The sequence below is a fragment of the Numida meleagris genome, chromosome 1 (assembly GCF_002078875.1).
Source record: "Numida meleagris isolate 19003 breed g44 Domestic line chromosome 1, NumMel1.0, whole genome shotgun sequence".
Classification (NCBI taxonomy): Eukaryota; Metazoa; Chordata; class Aves; order Galliformes; family Numididae; genus Numida; species Numida meleagris.
In genome coordinates, this window is record NC_034409.1 from 90,203,995 (window position 1) to 90,218,244 (window position 14,250).

The 14,250-nt window shown below is 42.2% G+C and overlaps 1 protein-coding gene across 1 annotated transcript in view; it reads right to left on the reverse strand.

The window, feature by feature from the left end:
- Window positions 1-14,250, reverse strand: part of POGLUT1 (protein O-glucosyltransferase 1) — a 15,552-nt gene continuing 1,302 nt past the window's right edge. Inside the window, exons 3-11 of the mRNA XM_021402602.1 lie at window positions 12,476-12,619; window positions 11,891-12,026; window positions 9,736-9,857; window positions 8,142-8,201; window positions 6,981-7,080; window positions 6,123-6,181; window positions 3,414-3,581; window positions 2,835-2,891; window positions 1-2,197 (exon numbers count right to left, since the gene is read on the reverse strand). Of these exons, the coding sequence (XP_021258277.1) occupies window positions 2,041-2,197; window positions 2,835-2,891; window positions 3,414-3,581; window positions 6,123-6,181; window positions 6,981-7,080; window positions 8,142-8,201; window positions 9,736-9,857; window positions 11,891-12,026; window positions 12,476-12,619 (1,003 nt within the window). The 3' untranslated portion in view covers window positions 1-2,040. The remainder of the gene's footprint in view (window positions 2,198-2,834; window positions 2,892-3,413; window positions 3,582-6,122; window positions 6,182-6,980; window positions 7,081-8,141; window positions 8,202-9,735; window positions 9,858-11,890; window positions 12,027-12,475; window positions 12,620-14,250) is intronic.

A 14,250-nucleotide genomic window follows, 5' to 3' on the forward strand; every position in this document is an offset into this window, starting at 1 on the left:
TTCATTTTTGTTTGTTTTAATCCAAAAGCACATCATTAAAAATGGTTTAAAAATACTATACAGAGTTGTTTCCATTTCTCAGATTGCTGAGCTTCATTGGCTAAAAATACAAAACCAGAAAACCCTTTCCACTCGTACACAACCCTTTTCCTCTGAAACCAAACTATTTTAACACCCTAATTTGTTTTCTGTGCCCACAGTGGCATGTAGCTGTGTGCTGTGCCAGCAGCTTCACTGGTAGCACTGACAGTTACTTCCCTGCTCCTGGAATGGGCAGTGCTGCTGAGGTGTCTGAGCACATATGTGTTGTGCGTGTACTTGGTGCTTCTTGACAGTGTTTTCTTCTCTGATCCAAACTGACTACAGAGAAAACTACGAGCTGTTGTTATTGTTCCCTTCCATTAATGCGCTGTTTCCTAAGACATGAGTGAGGCCACTTCATAAGCAGTGGAGCTCACCAGAGATGCAGAGGCCACGCCAGAATCCCACACTGCTGCCACCACTGCTGTTTCAGCCGGTGGGAGCTTCTCTGCACTCCAGCAGGCTTAGGCACCCACATGCCAGGAAGGCCAAGACCTGTGCCCAGCTGACAGATGGCCACTCACACCCAAAGGATATGTCTGGGACAGTGACTGCTCTGGCCCTGCTCAGGCAGACAATCTGCAGCACAGAAGGAGCAGTGATCTCAAAGCAAGTGGCTCACAGCTGCAGGGGACCGGACAGGTTAGGAAACAGCACAGCCTAGCTCTGTGCCACTCAAAAACTTGTTTTAATACAAGGCTTTGACGCTACTGAGAAAACAGTAAGTAGGAGAAACTAAGCCTGTCTGGATGCCAGAGAACATGCTGCTTCCTCCCAGGCCTCTCTCAGCTCAGAGAAGACAGAGCATTTTGGAAACTGTACTCCTTATGAGCTGAGCAGCCTGCAGTTGGCATGAATACACTTAGCACAAGCAACCTATGGCTGAACTTAACACAAATAATGTGAGGAGTAGCTGCCTCTGTGTGACTGAAGGTGTTCCCTCAGCCAGACTGAAGGAGAACGGGAGCATAACAGCTGGGTGAAAGAAAAGGGAATGCTGAACCGAGCAGAGGTGTCACCAGCCCTAAAATGAAAAGCCCTAGAAAGATTACAGAAGGGGATCAGAACAGAGAATCAATGAACACCCAGAAAAAAAAAAAAACAACCTGCTCAGTCTATCTCTGTGTATATTTTCTCTAGGTTCTTAAGGGTCCCAGGATGTCTGGCCAGCAGACCACTGAGACCTTGACAACACAGCCTCAGTTTTGCATGGCCATGCATGGATCCAGATCAATGCCCCACAGTGGAGGCAGTCTTTATCCCAGCTGCCTGACTGTCTGCTACTCAGGCCAAGCATTATGGCAATGCTGTCATCACCAACCGTTCCCTTGTGAGGTAGGTAATTTACCTGTGCAAGGATAATTTGTCCTTTTAATGGCCCATCAAAGTCTGGCCATTAACCTCCTTGAGAACCTGACCTAAACATCACAAATCTAAGCTCTAAGCTATCTAAAAAAGTTATCCCGAATCCCGTTACCTGCTTCTGTCAGAGAATACCTAATATCCCAAGTGCTATCACACCAGTGAGAAAACACTGACCACTGCCAAAAATGGACATGTATCTCTCAGCTGAGTATAGCAAACAGTACCTTGCCATGAGTACAGAGGACTTGGCATAAGGTCCAGTAAAATGAACAACAAGGCATCTCATTGATTGGATGGGATTTAGGATTGCTCTGAGACAGGTAGTGACAAAATCCCAAATGATAACGACGCTCTTCCAGGCTCGAGCACAATCAGCCCAGCAAACACCCATACTCCAGCCTTCAACTTAATGTTCTTGTGGCAACAGTAGAACTGGGTCCCACTGCATGGGAATAATTTTAAAGTTAGCCTATGGGTGTTCTCTGCAGTTTTAGTGTAAAGAATAATAAATCTGAGAGAACAAGAAAGAAGATACATTGATCTTCAGATTTCCAGAAAGATCAGTTTGAGCTGAAGAGAAAAGCAGATAAGTCTCTACAGTTCTGTTTTCAACCGTTCAGAAGTGATCTCACTGTAGTTCTTCCTCCTTTTCACTTTGTAAGTCAAGGTTTGGGAATATTCTGACAACAGACGCTCCCAGTAGCAAGAGACATCGTCCATCTGCAAGTGTTCAGTGATGAATTGGCGTCCCCTAGAGACACACAAGGCACAGTCAGAACCAATTTCCAGTTCCTACAAGAGTCTTTGGTTTTGTTTTATACGCGTATCAACTTTCACTCTTCTGGTTTTTGTTTTTTTTTTTTCAAATGAGAAACAACATGCATTGCTCTGTACCATCTATTTCGATTTCACAATCTTCATTCACTCTTATGGCTCTGACACTTGCAGTGCTTTTGTTATCCTCAAGATGGTATTTGTTATCTGGGATAATAAATATCAGATTTTACATATCAGATGCAGCCTGAGCAGCAGTGCTACACGCTGCTTCAGAAGGCAGCCGCTGCCAGCCTGGGTATATAATGGTTTTAATGCAGACGCAGCTCCCAGGGGCCAACTCACTTCATACTGAGACAAAAGCTCCTAACATCTGATAGCTCTCAGTGGGGTTCCTGACACGGGTCACATCTGAACCAAAGACCTAAACACATAATCTCCAGGTCCCCCTGCTTGTTATAAGGTCTCCAAAACTCCTGCTGTTACTGCAGGAGGAGAATATGCTTTACCCTATTAATACTAGGCTGGCTTTGATAGCTAACCCCTTCAAAAGCTGCATAAGAAAATGTTTTGGAAGAAGAGTGCCTGACAGACACAAAGGACACACAACTTACCTCTCTGCAATTTCTTGTGCTATGTTGTCATTTTCCTTTGCAAACTGCAACAGTTCCCTAAAATGGAGACAAAAAATGCTATGAAACAACTGGCTCAGTAGAGAACTACAACTCAACTTAGCTAAACTATTGCAGAGGATGAGATTAAGGATTTAGAGCTGAGCAAGGATTTCAGAGCACAGAAGAATCTTGTCATTCATATTTGTTCCATATCAGTCCCGGACAGCATGCTGAAATCCAGGAGCTAACACATTTCCAGCCCAGTAATATGTACTTCTTCCCCTTATCTGTGTTTCTGTGCTCACTTGCAAAGGTATTTCAGTACCTAATGCCTGCTGATTTCAGTGAGGGTGAGAGACCTGTATACCCCAGTGAAACTGCATTCTGCGAGCAGTACAGGCAAATGGTTCTCTGGGTATGATAATAAAGAAAAAAAGAACATGACCTCCAAGAGCCTTTGTCTGATGCACAGGAGCAGAGGCTCTTCTTAGCGTAACGCAAATCAAGCCACCTTCCCAAACAGAGCAGTGTTTCCTTGTGCCATGCAGTGCCCCACCAAGCATAGCTAGGGTGTCACACCTGACATCGGAGAGGTCTGATTTGACTGGGATGTAGTGGACCCAAGGCTTCAGCTGCTGATAGAAGAACTCCAACCACTCTTCTCCAACATGAAAGACGAGTGAACCACATAGGAAGAGGTGTTTCAACCGGAAACTGGCAGCCACTCCCCGGAAATTAAACAGATACCTTTAAAAGGAGAAGGAAAGAGATTACAGCTGGCATTTTGTGAGGAAATGCCCAAAGAAACTGGACTCTGAGTACTGATCACCTTTTCTCACTGGTCATAGCACAGGTAAGCTGAAGTTGAAGATGTGCTAGGTGAGTTTCTGGTGCCCAACAAAATGCAGGGGGGAAATCTAGGAGTAAGAAAGACCTGCCTATGGCAAACCAAAGGAGACTTCACCAACCACGGCCAAAAAGGCATGGAAGGTCACAACTTGGACGCTATTTCTGTGACTCTACACTACTTAAAAGAGACTCTGTTCCCACAATGAGCTTTTCCCCAATTTTGTTGTCTTGAAATGAGCTTTTTTGTTCATTGTTCTGCTCTTCCATATCTATTCAGCCATTTTTTTTTTAATCTTCTGGGATCCTGCTTTAATCTGAAGCTAATTGTTTCACATTAACTTGGGAATGCAACCCTAGGAGGTTAAACAGACTAGAGCAAAACAGATGGGCTTTGCAGATAACAAAGCATCAACAATCTTGTTTTCAGTATTTTCTGCCAAGTTAGTAAAACGGGCTTGACTAGGGGTGATTTCTCTTAGCAAAATGCATCTCAGAGGCATGTTTGCTTGTTTGCTTCCTTGCTTTTTCAAACCCAGACTTCTCCAATTATATGGAATGCTGTTTTTCCTGTGGGTAAAACCCCTCAGTACATGGAGCTAATCTTTGAAGTCAAACACTTTGGGCTGGGGGAAGGGAGTTCTTCCTTTAACGTAGCTGTTTTGGGTGAGAGGGGGATATAGCTAATCTTGGTTCAGCAGTAAGTGAAAGGAAGTAAATCTGAAATTTCTTTCCATTCTTTGTATTATCTAAGAGCTCAAGGCGAGGATGAGGAGCATACTGTACTTGGAACTGAACAATGATGTTAGAGACAGAACAACAGTGGTCTAGAAGTAAGAAAATAACTGTCCAGTTTCAGCCATGGCTCCCACCATATATGACTGTAGCAGAAATGCTAAGTCACAGCGTGTACCAGTGATTGAGCACCTGGTGGGAAGGCAGGGCCAAGCCAGGGGAGCCCAGGTGCAAGCAATGTACCTGAGTGACTGGAAGGGGTGGAGCCAGGATCCACCCCTTTCCAGACCTCATTTAAGAGCTGGCAGTGGAGGCAAGGGTATCTTGCTGGAGACCTGTGCCTACTAGAGGCCTTCTAAAGGTAAGAAGTTTTTCTTCCTTTGTTTCTGCATCTGTGGCTGCTGCATTTGGGCTTGTTCTTATTTGCTGCAGCCTAGGATTGTGTCATTCTGCTATTATTGCTGTATTTTCTATCGTGTTACAGTGACCTCAGCCAATTCACTGAGCACCTATGTGGAAAGAAGCAGGAGAGAAGTTCGCATTGACCCTACTAGTCCCCTGTCTCTTACAGACTATAGACAGGAGTATGGCTTTTAAGTTAGGCAATCTGATTACAGTCCCTCTTTTTGTACTTGTGTTTTTCCACTGATAAATTGAAGTCAGTAATGTGTCACAGGACCACTGTAAGGGCTAGTGATCCAGAACAGACTCCATGGAGTCCGTGTGCTGCTGCTGACAATGACTACTGATGATTATTCCTACATGGGGCTAGGACAAAAGCGTGAGAGAGTATCTTAGCCTATACTGTATGAAGGGCTTACGAGGCATCAGGAGTATGGGGAAGTCTATGTGTAACAGAAGGGAGAAATCTGGGCAACAGTTTAGTGAAATATCAAATGAGACAAGTCAGTCACATTTGCACAAAAACACATTCAGCCAAATGACTGAGTTCTTAAAAGACCAGATTTTTAGCTAGCAGAGTTGCAACCAAATGATTTAAAACCAAAAGAAAAACCAAAACATCAGACGTACAAGTACATACAAACTAAGTCTGTATTTTCACGCAGAAAGCCACATAAATATCACACCAAAACCCCCTCCCTAAAGTAGTTAAAACATAAAATCCTTTGTAAATCAGAACCGCATTCTCCCAGACAGCATAGAAAGTATGAATCAGTACTATATCTGTTCAAACACATTTCAGGTTCTCTCTTTTACTATATATATCCAAAGGCAACATTTTCCCCAATATGTATATGAAGATAATAAAGCATCACTGTAGTGTGTGTGCAATGGAATATACAGCTTGGTACAGAAAAATATAAAGAAAAGCATATAGTAAGGCCTTCTGACTAAATAAACCTTTAAAATTAATGCCCCTACACCCTTCTTCCCCCCCCATCCCCCCCAAAAAAAAAACTCAAGATACATAAAAATAAATGCATTTTCCATGTGCTTATTAGCAATGTAAGATCTTTCCTAAAAGCACTTTGTTTCTGCTGACCTGACAGAGGAAACCTTACAATGACAAAGGCCATGCTGTGCTCCCCAGTATTCAGCTGCTATATGTCTGTTCACAAGCTTCCTTGTCTACATGGAGCTGGGTGCTGGAATTAGATCTTAAAACAAAAAGAGATGATACACCATGCAAGCAAGGAAAGAAATAACCCATAGTCCTTGAATGGCTTTACTCTTCAAAACTCTTACTTGTATCTGCAGTGATCAACCAGTGGAATTTCCTTTGCAGGAGGCTTCCCCAAGGTGTCCTTAAAGGGAATATAAAAAAATCAGTACGTTTTCTATGGCCATTTCAAGTTCATTTTCCTTCTCAGTTACAAACGAAGCTGAAGTCACAAAACCCTCCATCCCTACTTCTGAGAAAACTTTCCCTGGTGGGCTTTTAAAAGCATTATGAAGTACTGAGACCCTTTCAAACAAGAAAAAAAAATTACAATAAATTACACATTGCCTGTAAACATTTGCCAATGCAAACACATTAAATGATAAATGGTTAGTTGGCAGCTACAGAGCTGTAAACAGCTTGGGACAATGGACTAAGTGAAGCCAAGTGTAACTGGATTAGCCAAGACAGTCTGGAGAGAGCTGGACTGTGCACAAAGCATGGAACTAAAAAGTTACCAGAAACAGTTATCAGAACGTTATCAGCAGCAAGACAAAGAGATGGAGATAACAGGAAAAGGTTTAGAAAGACTGACAGCAATATGCAGGCAGCTTGGGGTTAGAAGGGGAAGAAGTTGGCTAATTTTTCAGGAATGGAAGAGGAGAGAATTGGCATAGATTCATTTTCTTATCTGTGCTGGCTTTCTTGAACAAAAAGCACAGATGGGGGGGAAAAAAAAAAATGGTTGGCCCGGCAGGCTCTAAAGACTTCTTCCTTTCATCCACCAGAGAGCTGTGGCCATCAGCAGATTTACAAGCCTTCCTCCTGCTACAGGATCACTCATAACTCCCCAGCAAGATGCATCTCAATCAATCATCAAAGCCATCTTCTGCTACCTTGTCTGGTCCTCACACCCAGAAGATAGATAGACAACACCCACGCACCTTCTCAGATTTCCAAGCCTGGTTTTTGGTGTACTCCGCATCAACAAGTTCTGGGTTTTCTCGGGACAGAAGAATGAGGGGATCTCTTTCAGAGCTCGTTCTGCAGAAGAAATGCCACCACTTATTGCCAGAACACCTCACCCAATACAGATACCCAACTACAGGACTCAACCTCTTTTTCAGGTTGACCTCAGTATGCCCTCAGAAAGCATCATGAAGTGCCAACCATATAGTACACATCAGTCCAAGGGTGTATTAGTAGGAGGAAAGATGATCTGAGGCCTAATTTCTTTATTTCACTTAAGGTAAATAGTTAATATTCAGTAGTATTACAATTCCCAGAACAAATCAGTAGAGATGTTGTTTCCTTTGGGCTTTATACTGATGAGTGCCAAATACTTTAACTACCTTTTCAGTCAGAGAGCTAGGAGATGCTAAGCATGTTCAGCCCTGCTCCTTCACACCAGTTTAAACCCTTGCTGATAAGCAAGGTCAAGACATCTGTCTTAGTTTCAGCTGGGATGGAATTGTACAGAGTGTTTGGTATGATGCTATGTTTTAGTTCTAGGAGAAAAACAATGTTGATAACACACTGATGTTTATAGTTGTTGTTAAGCAGTGTTGCACAAAGCCACGGCCATTCTGGTCTCTCAGCAAAGGGCTTGGGGGGGGGGGGGGGGGAAGGTGCAAGGAGTGAGGAGAGGACAGAACAAGGACAGCTGACCTAAACTGGCCAAAGGAATATTCCATAGCATATGATGTCATGTGGAAGGAGAGTTTTGAAGGGGGTAGGAGTTCATCTCTCTCTCTTCCACTCACTGGGGGGCTAGCTGGGCATTGGTTGGCGCGTGGTGAGCAATTGCATGTGCATCACTTGTTATACACATTTATATACATACATATCGTTGTAACTATTATCCTTTTCCTCTTTTTGCTCATTAAGAAAGAAAGCAGCAAATCTGTGACAACTTGAGAGCTGAGGAGGGATTTTTTATAAGGGTATGTAGCGACAGGACAAGGGGAAATGGTTTTAAACTGGAAGAGGGTAGATTTAGAGTAAATATTAGGAAGAAATTCTTGACTGTGAGGGTGGTGAGATGCTGGAACAGGTTGCCCAATGAGGTTGTGGGTGCCCACACACTGGAGGTGTGATAAGCTCACCTGGATCCTCGGAAATATCCTTTAGAGATTTTTTTCAGCCACGGCCATTTTTCTGCAGATCTGAAATATTGTTCACACACAGCAATAAATGATTTGATAAATTCATGGAACAGTTCTCTCATCAGTTTTCACAGCATGGTCTCATTCTATTATTCTTCATTTTTGACAGAAATCATTTGAAGAAAGTGAAGCAGAGAGGTTTGTCTGCTAGGTCCAATGAAACATGTTTTCCAGTGAATACTGGAAGACTAGGCTACTTTTCAGAGCAACTTCCAGTGGAAAAAAAAATTACACACCAACACCCTTATCAAACCTATACCTTTAAGGGTATTAAAATTACCCTAAAACTTTAATCCACTTTACATTCTTGCTTTGTTTTTCTGTACTTCATTGACTACAGATGGTGCAAAATGAATAATTTCTGGCCATTGTCATTTCCTGTTTAAAAAAAAAAAAAGCCTGATATTCTGGATTTAAAACACAGGGGCTTATACAATTAAAATTAAACTTATTTGGGGAAACAAAGTGAGTTCTTTGAAATAACTGTTTACATGCTTTATTTTTGCCAATGCAATAGGCTGCCTCTCTCTAGGAAGCTCTTTGATGAACATTTTTGTTGCACCTAGGTCAACATGTAGGCATCCTGGTCCCTGACCTGTGCAGGTCGAGCTTTGTATCTTCTTGTAATCCAGTGACATACATGGGGTTCAATGAGAAAGCAAAAATAAGTAAACACCTTATTGGATTGTATTAAATTATATTAGGCTTCAGCTATAACCAGCCCCTTCCTCTCAAAATCTTCAGATTTTGAAGAGGGAAACATTCAGCCTCACATTCTGATGCTAACTGATTGACATCAAGCCTGTATTTTTCTAGTTACGTTTCAATGCTCATTCACTGTTACATACTTTATTTGTCAGTCTCCAGAGGAAATAGCCCCTTATTCTGCTAATAGTCAAAGATCTTGCCAGAAGAAAGACTCCCAGTCAGAAATATCCTCTGTCTTATTCTCAGCCAAGTAATTACTCTTGCTTTTTGGGAATGATTCCAGGTTTCTCTACTGCATAATACTCATGTGAAAGCAAACCTAAAGAGGGCTTTTCTTTACCCTTCCAGGAATTTATACAAACATTCTAGATCATCCCTGCAGCAAAAAAAAAAAAAAAAAAAAAAATTAAATACAGTAGGTGGAAAAAAAATAAAATTATTTCCATGTGTCAGGGAAGATTTCTGCAGGCAAGAGATAACTCCTGCTTTATTGACAAACCTTGCCCCACTGAAAATGATAGCAATCAGGCCCCGACAGCATGAAGAATGTGAATTTGTCCTCTGCATTCCTTACAAAAGTGCTGGAAACAGAGAAGTTAATTATAACTTCTAGTTACATCATCCAGGGTTTCCACGGGGAATTCTTATACAGCGGTTAGGCTGTATGCATGCAGTTAATGACAGGCAGCAGGACAGATCACCAGCCAACACACCTATGGTTCTAGACTTCAGTGTTGCCCTAATCCTGCTCAGAGCTATGTGGCTTTTACTGTGGTTTTTGTTTTCCATTAAGCCTCTCCCCAGTGTATTCATTTCCAAAACGTACCTCCTGAGGTCCTCTCTCATGAGGTCCCAGCGCCCTAAACCTGTTGGGTAGATTGGCCAAACAGCCGGTCCTCCTTCCCAAAATGTCCAGGCAGGATACATTATATCATTGTATTCAGCTGTCTGTAGAAAAAGGAGAGTAGTAAGAGAATAGGAATAGTATTTACTTCAGTTTATTGACTGATAAAGCAATGATGTCCCATTGGGAAATTCTGAATGCTTTCTCTGTTCTGTAAGCACCTATGAGAACGTCGGGGTCACCACAGCATAGCTGGGGTTCATATGAACACAGCCCAGCAGAGAAAAGCCAGTGTATTTCAACATGCATATTTGCTGTGAGTGGGCCACTGGAAAAGCTGAAGACCCTCTCCAACAAAATGATTTTGAAAAGGCTATGTCTTGCTGCATGCCAGCATGGAACTTTCATGTTTGAAAACAACAACAAAGATCCATGATACAGCTGATTAGTAAATACCATAAGACCTGAGCTCTGTTCATCTTTCTGAAGTCTTCTGTCTATGCATAGCTACAAGTGTAAGTTCCACTGATCATAAGCTAAGAGGTATTATTATCTCCCCTGTGATATAAGCACTTCTAGACTCTTTGACGTTTAGGTTTGCAACACTTCCATTCATTCCAGCCTCCTCACTGACCACTTGACAATTCACTATAACAAACATCCAGGTCATGTAAAAATTCCAGTTCCTCATTCCTATCAGAATGCTTAAATTCTCATTTAGTCAGAAGGAAAACCAGTACTCAAGTAAGACTAAATCCTTTCATAAAACCAGACTGCAGGCTGCCTCTTTGCACTAATAATAAACTTTCTATCCAAATTATCCGTCTGTCACTTGGAGATACTAGAGAGCCTCCAAGTCCATGAAGGCAGTTAGGAGGCTGGTGTACATGACATATGAAAACTGAGGACTGGGTTTGTTCATGCACAGGAAAAGGAGACTTGGGGGAATCTAAATGCTTTCTTTTGCAACCTAATAGAAGAACACAGAGAAGACAGAGGCAGACTCTTCAAAAGTACACTGACACAGACTACTTGAAAACAGATAATTATTACAAATAAAGAAATTCCAGTTTAATACTGGGAAGCGTGTTTTTTCATTCTGATACAGGTCACTAGAGCATGTGCCCAGAGGGACCTGCTCTTTAAAATGCTCAGAACTTGACAGGATGCAACAACAAACCAAGCTCTTGAATGTTAGTGCTTGCAATGCTGCACTGAAATTCTAGAGATGATAGTTTTAGGATGCCTGGGGACGAGGCAAAGGTTATGGATCACATTAGAGTTCAGACTGTGTAAGCTGAAGACCTGGATTTAGGGTAATTTAGCAGAAACAGAACAGGGCCTGAGCAAGCAAGAACAAATGATTTATTGTTTCTTTTTCCATCTTATGGTCTGCTGGGCTTCAGCCAAGTACCAGGTCATGATCAGGACTGTAGAATTTGGGCATATTGGGCATACACTAAAGCTCAGCAAGATTTCCTGAAGCTAGAGGTGTAAGGATATTTTGTTGGCAATGATGAGACACTATCCTACAATCAGATTTAACAATAGAGAACCAAGGAAATGTACAAGAGGGCTTTCCAGTGTGGGAACGGGGAAGCAGAAAGCAAATGTCTGTGTTTGTGTCTGCCTCTGTGTGTGTGTGCGCGTTTGGAAATGGAAAGAGGAATCCACAAGAAAAGTGTTCACAGGAGACAGCATTAATACAGAAAAAAAAAGATAAGAAACACTTATCTGTGGTACCAAAAAGAGGACTGAAATATTCATATTGACTGAGCTGGCTGCTGATGAAAAATCCTTAACAATGGAGACAAGCTATGGCTACAATTTTAACAGAGGCATTGTAGCAAATCACAGTGATGTTGGCACACATCCCGTCCAGCTGTGCATCATTCCACTGTGATAGAGGTACTTTTTTTGACCTGGAAGAGGAGCTAATGAGGGGAAAAGCTATTCTATTAAATAAATCTGCAAGTCTGTCTGCTAGAAAACTGGAAGCAGAAAGAAGCAGAAAGAGTGAAAAAGAACAATTTTGACACATAGGAAATCTGTGGGGAACCATCCTCAGAAATATGTTACCAAGAGAAAGGAGGATGTGCATGCTTCAGAAATGCTCAGCTCTTAAAGGTGTGCACACCTTACTGAAGGAGAAGACTGGGATAACAGGTTTCATCCACTTAGGGACCTGGGGATAGTCTCTCACATTAATCACCATTTCCATGTCGGGGAGGCGGTTGATGATCCCACGAAGGAAATGCTCAACTCCACTGCATCTGTGGAGAAATGACACATATCACAAAGAGCCATAAGGAGAAGAAAGAATCCTGGAATGTCTTGCAGGTCTCTCTGTGCACAGGAGCAGAAGAAACAGTGAGCCTGAGCCATAACAAAGCGCAGGCTGGAACTGCCTATAGCAGCCTTTAAGCCCCAGTGCAGTACAGACACCAGTGAAGCAACACATCCCGTTAAACCTGACTTGATCTGCATCTTTCTCTGGGATCCCACAATCAACTAGCCCTTTTATACAGAAGTGCAACGATGACACTTCTTGCCTACATTTAAGCCTCATATATGATTTTCTAGGCTCCTGTCCTGCTAAGGAATCCAGACCTTGAAATGAAATACCATTGTGCTCAGAGACTTTCAGCTTGGCAGGGCTGGAAGTACTGGAAGTATTCCCATGTCCCAGGTATGGAGACAGGATCTTCTGCACGGCTCTTACCTTGCAGGGAACATGCAGTCATGTTCACGGTACAACTTGCTCTTAATGATCTGGTAGTGTGTTCCGAGCTTCCGGCTCACCACATCTGATATTGTCTCCTTGGAAATGCCACCTCGAAAAGGAGCCAGATCCTGCTTCCAGACACTGAAACAAAACAATCAGCCATCATTAGGTGTATCAGGGAGATGCTGCACATTAAATTACTGCACCATAAAGGAGAGGTTTCTAGCTACAACAAGCTTTATGTGGCTTCCAGCTCAGCTACACATGGCATAACAGAAGATTCAATTTAAGTCACTTGAAACAGCCACTACTCTGAGACTCCACGGTCCTGGCTTTGCTCTATGATGATCTATGTGCTGTTTGCCTGAACAGAAAACCCAGCACCAGACTTTCAAGCTAAATCAATGTGGTTCACTGTAGCCATTCTCCCAAAAAAAACCAAAATGCCTTGCATACCCTGACAGGTTACAGATAAAGGCTTTCAGTTCACTTAAACTTTGAGTTCTGAAGCTTGTGTTCTGGATTTCCAACAGCGACAGGCCACACCAAGACCAAATTCCTCACTAAATGTCATGCTATTTTAACATTAAAAAAAAAAAAAAAAAAGTAACAGTCTAGTCACAAGGATTACTGGGTAATGCTGCATACAGGGAAAGCTAGTCCAGGAGAACAAGCCTATGTAGAGTGTATTCTGTGATACCTGCACATCATTGGTGAGCTCCAAGAATGCACTATGAAAACATAAACCTAACCTATATGTCAAAATACAGACAGAGAATAGAGTTTCTATAAATTTAGTCTAAAGGATCCCAGATCCAACTGCTTGGAGCAGTTAACAATTGCTCTCAGACTGTAACGGCTATGGAGAGTTCCCCTCTACTTTTTAGTAGACACTGCATCAATGGCTTGGTTTAATACTACACTGCACAGATCCATCTGGAGGGGCTGAACCAAATGTGAGGGTGATCAAACACTGGCAAAGGCTGCCCAGAGAGGTTGTGGAGTGTCTGGTCTGGCGGGACACCGTCCTGGCCATCTGCTCTAGGTGGCCCTGCTTGAGCAGGGAGATTGGACTTCCCAATCTCAAAAGGTCCCCTCCTACCTCAATGCTTCTGTTATTCTGTATCAGATAGAAAAATGTAAATTACAGGAAGAATTGTTACAGTACAGATAGGCTGACAAAGTATATAAGCAGGAATACAAATGTAACAAGCTGGAGAACGGGAAGAGAGTTGAAGAGTTTTATAGCACGTTCACATCACTGTTAGCTACCTTTCTATTGTCACTAATAAGCTAAGACTTTCAGTCCTTGGCCACCCAGAGAGAGAAATCTGATACAAGTAGAATCTGTTACCTAAGGAAAAGGACTGGCTTTCACTGTTCTGCTGCATATTTGCATATCTCCAAATCAGCTATCAAAATGAAATGAGTTTCTTAGTGTCACACAGTGTATGTACTATATTATCTTTCTGGATTCTTTCATAATGCCTGTCACTGTTGAGTACAGGTGTTCCTTAGCAAATACCGTACAGCATCATGCCAAATGAATTCATGTTCTGTAATGATCCTTCTTAATCTATTTTAAATATTTTGCATGTACTTATTTCCTCCAATTTTAAAAGTCCATCAGAAAAACTTGTCAGCAACAAACACTGTGCAGTGAGAGAATGCAGAAGTGGATTTCTAACACAGAAATATCACCAGCTGTGTATGGGATTATTGTGTGATCATGCACGAGATGCTGACTCAGTTTATGTTGTTCAGTCATAGAG